Source organism: Colletotrichum orchidophilum (assembly GCF_001831195.1).
Source record: "Colletotrichum orchidophilum strain IMI 309357 chromosome Unknown Scaffold_2.1, whole genome shotgun sequence".
Classification (NCBI taxonomy): domain Eukaryota; kingdom Fungi; phylum Ascomycota; class Sordariomycetes; order Glomerellales; family Glomerellaceae; genus Colletotrichum; species Colletotrichum orchidophilum.
In genome coordinates, this window is record NW_019172958.1 from 678,391 (window position 1) to 686,982 (window position 8,592).

An 8,592-nucleotide genomic window follows, 5' to 3' on the forward strand; every position below is an offset into this window, starting at 1 on the left:
GTGACGCCTGTCGAGAGATGTTTTGAAGCTTTTGCCCATACCCCGAATGTTTTGCCGAACCAGAGGTTATTCCACTAGAATTGCGCAGGATGGCGGTTTACACGAAGAATACGACCTGGATGATGATTGCACAAGGTACCCGAGCCATTCAGTATAGATGGTGTGGTCTGAAGAGGAACCAAGTGCAGAAGGGACTTGGTCCTAGTAATTAGATACAAATGATACCTTTACTGTGGATATTGGCGATTTTTTCTCTTTCTTCTTCAAGGTGCGCTGCCGGTCTGAGTGTTTTTCTACTTCAATATTGGAGTTTCGACCCGATCTGCTGCTCGGTGAAAGACCGTGGGTGCCAAGCTCCATGCGACGAAGCCACACCAGATAATCTAGCGTGTTTGTCTGCATCATGCGATGGAGGATTGAGACATTTTCAAACGGTATGCGGATTCCCCTCCAAACCACACTAAGGCACCCCGGCAACCAGTTTGCCTCTCCCACCCCTCGTTTTCCCCTCCTTCCAGGTTGGGTTGAACAATTGTCTCTGTATCTGTACGCACGTGATTTCTTTTCGGCGCATTCATCTGTCAGCAGCGCAACGCCATTCACAACTGCCGAGGCAGCAACCATCGCCAATCAGCCTCCGTCACACTGGGCCGCGAAAAGCCGCCCTGGTGGCCGGCGCCGGACGACGCCGACAGCCCTGCTTTTCTTGGTGATCGCTAATCGACTCCGACGACTCTAGATTTGCTGCCCAAGTCTACTCAAACCTCATCTCGGTGTTTACTCCCACTCAACCCCATGCCGCGTTCCTGCACTTCTTCTTCCTCCTCCCCACCTCCCTTTTCCCCCGGCATTCAAAATCAAGTTCCGTCTCCTTGCGTCACACCACACATTCGGGGCGTACAGAGATGCATACGGGGAACGCATCCGTGCCCACTCATCTGGTCCAGTGGCCGAAAGCTTGGGTTCGGTGATGTCGGCCGATAATCGCACGTACCTCCGGCCATGGAGTCACGTCGAGATGGTACAACCATCTGCCATTCTTCGGTTCTCCCGCGTACGCACACACCGAAGACGCCGCTCCTTTGGGCCCTGACTTCCGCGGCTCAGCCGCATTTGGGGTCGATCTTCTTGAGAGAGGGGAACGTCGAGGCTGCCTAGGCTAGTGCTTGTGGTGTAGCTGGAGCTTGCCGATGGCACAACATCCTGATTTCGGCCGTCTTGTCGGAGGTCCAAGGCAAGGCAGGCTGTGCAAGTGAGTGAGTAGAAAAGGGCTGCAGTCTAAGGGACCGACTGCCCACCGCCTTCGTTTCTTTCCTTTGGTCTACTACACTCACATTGTCGCCCCCTTCATCCATCGTAGTATCCCAATTTTGAGAGACTTGCTGTCAATCATTACCATGTCAACCCAGAGCCCCGAAGAGCTGCTCAGAGCAGTGGAGGCAAGCCATGAACAATATCTCCGTAATCTACGAAGTCTCCATGACTCCCTAGCCAGTGCCGCCAGGGACAGATCAGATACCAGAACGACCAACAACACCCACCAGCCGTCACCTCTTCTCCAGCCATCCCTAAGCCCTGTCCAAAGTCCAGGACACAGTCCTGCCCTCTCGTCAGAAGCGGCTTTTCAGCCTGCCCTTCGCCGTGCCCGCCGCTCAACCTTCTCAGACTCCATCGAGAAGCGGACACTGCCCAGCGGCCTCGAGAGAAAGCATGTCCCGGCCTCGATCCACTCCGAGCTAGATGTTGAGTACCTCCCCCTGCTTGACATCGCAGGCCCCCGTAGTGCCACCAGTTCGGATGGGGCCCTTTCTGCTCCTGCCACCAAACTCGTCGAGCGCGTATCATGGACGGACAACCAGCTGCTACGCCATCTCAAGTATGCTGACTTCACCGGCGGCGCAGCTATCGGGCTTGCGGATGTGATCAGGCGACAGGCCGAGATTGACGAGAATGCAGACTTTGAGACATTTGCTGCGTATGAAAGCCAGGGCTACGTCAGCTCAACCTTTGAACTGTACGATGTCGACAAGGAAGGTTCACCCAGACCCGTGGGCAAACACCCAGACCGTCGTCCTCGAGGCGCCGCGGCCGACGCAGCTCCATCTCCCACACAGATCGTCGACGCCCCAACAGTGTGGAACGCCCTCAAGGAGATTCACGCCGACGGCCAAGCCGTAGGTCTCGTGACCATCCTGCAAGAACCGTCGGCCCTGATGCTCGGCGCCCTATTCATGACAATGTCTCCTTACTTCGACATGACGGAGCTCCTCAACCATCTCATCACGGACCATGGAAATAACGGGAAAACGACAGCCTACGTCCACCGCGCCTTCGCAAGGGACCCCTCGGCCTTACACTTACGCCAACGAAGCTTCTTTTTCGTCTTCAAGTACTACACCGTAGTAGGCGAGGGTCTCGAACCGGCCCCCTTTCAAAAGTACGACAAACGCCCGCCGGACCGCCGCTCGCGAGACCACATCGACATCGCGGAATGCAGCTCCATCCTCGCCCTCTCCCTGTCAGGCCCGCCACGGCAATCCGTGAAACAGACCCGCCGCCGTGAGGGCCCCCAGGAAGGGTTCCTCTTCGACACCTTTGCGCCGTGGCACCTGCTGTCGATACAGTCCTTCCCAGACGACGAACACACACTCCGTGGCGGCGACGCCGAGGCGCACAAGAATTTTTCCTCGGGGCCCTACGCCTTCCTGGACGCCCTGGTGACGGAGTACCGCGACGCGACGAAGCGGAACCTGGCGCTCCACGCGCGCATCGCTAAGCTCATCACGCCGCCGACGGACTTCATGTTCGACGCCCGCCTGCGCGACAAGCTCCTCTTCGAGGACAAGCACTTTACGTACATCAGGCGGTACTTTTGGGCGTACAATACGCTGGGCGTCGTCAACGAGGGGTTGCGCGCCATGCTGGCGGCCTATCGGGAGACCTTTCCTGACGATTTCTGGGACGGTCGGCATCAGACTCTCTGGCCGCATCCGGCGCCAGAGAGCCCCGAGGGGGTGGCGTACCGCGACAAGATGGTGCTCCTGAGGTCCGACTTGGAGCGCGCGTGTCGGGATTTAGAGACGGTGCATGCCAAGAACGCTGCGACGCGCAAGGAGGTTGAGAATTTGAGAGATCAGCTTTTCAGCGGGAGCTCGATCAAGGAGTCGAGGAGGGCGATTGAGCAGGGGGACAACATCAAGGTCCTAACTTTGGGGTCCATGGTGTTTTTACCCCTGACTTTTGTGACTGTAAGCAGACGAACCCTTCCCTCCCTCTTTCCCCATTTCCCTTCTGTTTACATGTCTGTATACTGATGCATGGATCTCTACAGTCAGTCTTTGGGATCACAGAATTCACAATCTCACCACAAGACTGGAGGTTCCCCGTGACAATGGTCTGCGTCTGCGTCCCCTTCATTGTGGCCCTCATCCTCTTACAGACGCGCGCCGGGTACTCGCTCGCGAAGCACACGTTCGCCGCGCTGGCCTGGCCATTCCGGCTGTTCATGGACCTGGTTCCCGACGAGCAATTTACCCCGGCCGTCATCATGCCTGTGGCTGAGACGAGGCCCAGGAGGAAGAGGCGGCTGACGGGTCGTCGGCCGCCGGCGCTGCCGACGCGGCCCCCGCGGCAAAAGCAGCATGACAAGGATGTGGGCTTGCTTCATTCGTTTCTGGGCTGGTGGACGTGGGTGAGGAAGGCTGGGGCTCGTAGGAATGAGCGTGAACGAGGTAAGGAAAGCGACGGTTCGGTGTTTGGAAATGTTTGAAACTTGTTTGATCCCGAGAGCGATTTTGTTGCTGCTAGATACCCCAGCCTGTACGTTTGGAGACCTTGTTTTCTGTAGGGGCAAATGCGATAGCCAAGTGCAAAGAGTTGCTTTGATAAATTCCATTCTGCCTTGAGAAAAAGGCTGAACTGTGAGCTGGACTGTGAGAACCGCGGCTTAGCACCTCGTGATGGGTGCATTCACATCAGCCTGTCGCCAGTCTGGCTGGCATGACAAGCAATGCCACCGCAAAGGCCAATATTTGATAAATTGACTCCACGACCTTGATTCGAACCGCAAAGGCTTATGTCAGAAGTTGATCAGGGAACGCAACGGAAATCTTCTGGCTTTCTTCAGGTACCGGGCAGTGTCTTGTCAAGATGTATACGGCGTCGTCAACCTCGAGAGGATGATGGCCTGGCTCGAAGAAACAAAGGCTTTTTCCGTCCCTGCGTGGTCAAGGGTATGCCCGCCCTGGCTGAGGGAAATATCACCCAACTTCTTGACAAGGCGGCAAGCCTCAAACACGTCTTTGAAGCTTGATTCCAGAGAAATTTGGTGTCTTGAAAACGTGTCGTGAGCTAAAAGCGATGCTCACATACTGACATTACCCGTGAGCCCGGGTTGAAGTCAATGAAACATCAGTACCTGACTTACTACCTATCATCAGCGACCTCCTAGAACAACACAAAGTCCTACATCTCCAGTGATATCATGCTATTCCCTAAAACAAACTTTTCATTCAAAGTTTGGCCAAGTTACGCTCTCATAGGGGCTGAATTTTTACCATGAAAGGTCAGTATCAGCCGGCAGTCAGACTTCTACTTGATGAACAGGAAGCAGTCCTTCTCATGAAGAGCAAGCATGAGCGTCTACTGAGAAGCAACATCGACCGTGAATCTGAATCTTAACGAGCAACATCGTTTGCAAGTTTCGAAATCTCGCTCCCCTGAGCTGAAGCCAATAAACAACCCTCATCGACATCGCCGAAACCATTCACTGGATGTAAATTTCTGAAGCCATGACCTTCTTTCAAAAGTCCTACCCAACACAATGTCAATGAAAGATGCGCCACATAGTCCAACCGTACTGAATACCTTCAATGCCGTCAAGAGTCTAGTCCCGAGGTCGCCAGTTGCGGGTATGATTCTATACTTTACATCTAGTTTTGGAAACACGCCTCACTCATCTCAATCGATGTCCTCACCTGGCCATCAACTGTTCAAGACCGACAGAGGAGTCGTTCACTAGGCTTTCAGTCACATCGGACGATCCGTTCAATACTAGATCCACATCCCTTCTGTCTTTGGACCGAACATCGCGAAATAGCCCGCCTTCTGCGACCTGCTCAAGCATCGTGGTGGATTGTCCTCAATCTCACTGTAATTTCATAACACGCGTCACCCACATACTAAGCCCAAGAGACTTAATCTCTCAGCCATTGGACAGGAAAGGAGAATAATCTTTCGTTCTCGTCTATAAGACCGCACTGTCTCGCCTATACACGTTTCGATAGCCGACAGGTTCCGCAATACAGTATTCTCTCCAGTCAAGTCCCATGAAAAAGTGACTTCCTTGCCCCCATATTAAGTCACTAACCGACCCATGCAAAAGCTCGATTCGGTGCGGCCAAGGTAGACCCAAAAACTTACCGATCTTCATTCTCGCCTATCCGATGTTCGCCCCCCAAGACCCCAAAATGTCCCAGATACGATTTCCCACCCCCTGGTCCATCAGCAATGAGCAAGGGAAGGTGAACAAAGAAGATGGTACAAGAAGGGGACAACATTGTTCTTGAACAGAAAAGGGAAGAAAACAAGAGATGGGGGCATCTTGGTGAATAGCCATCTCCTGGCCTGGCCCCTTGTCTCAGTCACCAATCGCCAATCTCGTAGAACCATGTCATCTCGCCGGTGCTTCCCCGATCTCGCGAGATGTAACTCTTTACTTGGTCTTGCCGTGTCGTTTCCCGTCATCTCGGTAACCTCTGGAAAGGTCGTAGATCATAGGCCATAGATGGGAGGGGGGGTTTTACGTTCAAGATATCGCCAGCTTTTGCGCCATGCTCCTCTGCTTATGCGAATAACTTCAATACGCTGTAGTAAAAGCCAACAGCAGAACTCTCCAGTTTGGAGACCAAGTAAAACACCTACGGATACGGATTCAGAAAACGAGACAAAGCTGGTCGGAGGAGGGGGGGAGGGAGAATTTCCTCCCCTATCAACGCTGGCTTGTCGCTGGACTAAACCCATGTCGCCGATCAAGAGCCCCAGGCTCTGTGGTTTCTGCCACGCGTAACAGAATCTCTGACCATCATCATCTTGACATTCGCTATCTGCGAGATTGTGACAGCCTGAGCCTCTCGAGCAGAGAGAGCTCCCGCCCTCCGCATGAGTACGTTTCTTCACTATCAGAGGCTGGTGGGCTGACCGTTCTGCCCTAGGTTCGCGTACCCCACCGCCGTAAATGGCGACCGGCCGAGGAGGCGTGAAGGTTGTGGAAAAAGATCTACGATTTGCTTCCCCACGGTGCTCCACCTGAAGTGAAGACGCCTCTGCCATGCAGCCATTGCTGGCCATAGGTGACGAAATGGCTGATAACCCTGCGCATGCGCTGGTTCAAAGAGGTGTATGTCCTCCGTCCAGCCACCCGTTTTTGCAAAGGTTATGATAGCCTACTTGACAGTTCACTATCGCGCGAAATTATCTTGCTAGGCAATCGGACCAGAGCCAGCCCACGTACCTACGGATGCTCAGTCAGGCTCAGTCACGCTTCCTTAAGAGATCTGCACGAAACGCGACGACATCTGCGGAGATTAGGGAAGGCCCCTCCTACAGGGTTCTCCGGGGGTAGGGCGGGTAGTGACAGCTGTCGGCGAGAGCTTTGACGTCGGATGCCTGCAGATGTTGACAATCTGACAATAGCGGTTTCTGTGTTCCTGTACCCTGTACTCTGAAGTCTGTACCTCGAGAGGAAGAGCGGGAATGCCGTGTAGCTGTGGCAATCCATGGCTGAAACAAACTGATGGCACTGCCGAACACAGGAACTCGTCTAGTTTCGTTTCTTGTGGACATTTCACCTGCCATAGTGTAAGCGAGGCGACAAGCGAATAAATTGAACCTCGTTGATGGATCATTAGGAAGCCTGGAATTTGATTCAGGACTCTCGGTAGTCGCAGCTCCACCCAACAAGAGACTACAATGCAAGATAGCGAGTCAGTCTTGTGAGCTTATTGGAATAGGCTTAGCGAGACGACCGAATCATGTGTGCCATTGAGGGAATGGTGGTCTGGTAAAAAATATATCGTCTATTCAGAAGTTAGAACTAGCGCCTCGTCTCGCAGAGCGTGGACGATCCACCGAGTGAAACTTTTGCTAGAATACGGATTGTATCTCTCCGACGACTCCGACAATTCCGTGGCTAAGTCGCTGATTGGATCAAGAAACCTTCTAAAGACTAAATGGGTGCCGCTCTGTACTAGAATACGGGATAATCTCGATCTTGAATTGGACCTTGTATCGGGTGGGCGGTGCTTTCATGTTGCCCATTTCAGTCCTCGCTCGCATCGCACGGACAGACAGACAGACATCGCGGGAGGCAGATCCGCAAGGGCGCTCACGGCTTGGCGCGATTCGATTGGTTCATTAACGATAAGAGAAGCGTCTTGGGACGTCACAACGGCATCGTTGCAATGATGGACGTCTTGTCAGCTAAGTCATGCTGGTGTCGAACGGAGAGACCCTCCCTCTCGAGCCATTACGATGGAGGAGGTGGGCTAAAAGGGGAAATGATTGCCCGTTATAGCAACGCCGTCAGATCAAAAGGAGGACGGTGGCCGTTGACATTGACCGGCCGAGCTGGAAAGTTAGCAAAGCAATCCAAGCTAACAGCCAATAGCGGAAATCTTGTTCATGACATACCGGCCAAGAATGCTCTGCTCGTGACCATTTGGACCCAGCAGGGCTAGAGTGGTAGAGAAAAGCCCCTGACTATGGCGACAGCTACGGGGCCCTGGACTGTGCATCGGACGCTTCGAACGATGGTTCGTGGAGATGGGTCCACCAATCTAGCTCCGGAGAAGAAACGTCGCGTACGATTTCTGCGCGTCACGCACTTTATATCTAGCAAAACTTTGCGCGCAGGCGGGGCATCGAGAACTACGTCGAACGGCGGTGGATCAATGTTCCCATCTGTCGCGCGGCGTGTCATGTCCTCGCCGTTCCTCGGACGAGCCAAGGTCTCTTTTGGACAAGGTCAGGAACAAGCCGAACTGAAGCTAGGTGTTGCCGGAACTCCCTAGAGGGGGCGATCCTTATGAAATCGCATCCTTTCCTCCCACGTGTCGCAGGCATGGGGAAATGAAGAGCATGGGCCAGCTCCAGGCGGTGCAGGCTTCAGTCCAGCCACAGTCCCCTGCTGCTTTGACGGCCTTTGTTCTATGCTGGAAGGATTATTTTTGCATTCAACATGCTTCAAGGCAAGCCGCAGTATAATGGCATTGGCATCGGCATCGGTCCCCAGGTCATTGTCAGGACTGTCTGCACCCGGGCGGCTGAGACCCCTTTTCGCTGGCTGCGCTACCAGGCGGCCGACTGCGTCGAACCCGCGTCTGATTCAGCTAGATGTCGACGTAGACGCGCCCACAGCGCCCTGACTTGTGAACTCGAGGTTCTAAAGGTTGAGTTGTGTGTAGCCGACAAGGCAGATATCGACTGACCGCGTGGCAGAGAGGGGCGCATACTCTGAAGATCAGACTTGCGCATCTCGCAGTTCGGTGACACAAGGAAGATCGGCAGTGAAGCGGTCTCACATCGACTAATCTA

At 53.9% G+C, this 8,592-nt stretch overlaps 1 protein-coding gene across 1 annotated transcript; it reads left to right on the forward strand.

Annotated features, from left to right (window-relative positions):
* Nucleotides 1-1,397: 1,397 nt before the first annotated feature.
* CORC01_00349 (uncharacterized protein) lies at nucleotides 1,398-3,769 on the forward strand (the record flags this gene model as incomplete). The annotated part of the gene is made up of 2 exons (XM_022612007.1): nucleotides 1,398-3,248; nucleotides 3,332-3,769. The coding sequence occupies 2 exons, from the start codon at nucleotides 1,398-1,400 to the stop codon at nucleotides 3,767-3,769; spliced, it is 2,289 nt and encodes a 762-aa protein (XP_022481632.1).
* Between the last annotated feature and the right edge of the window lie 4,823 nt (nucleotides 3,770-8,592).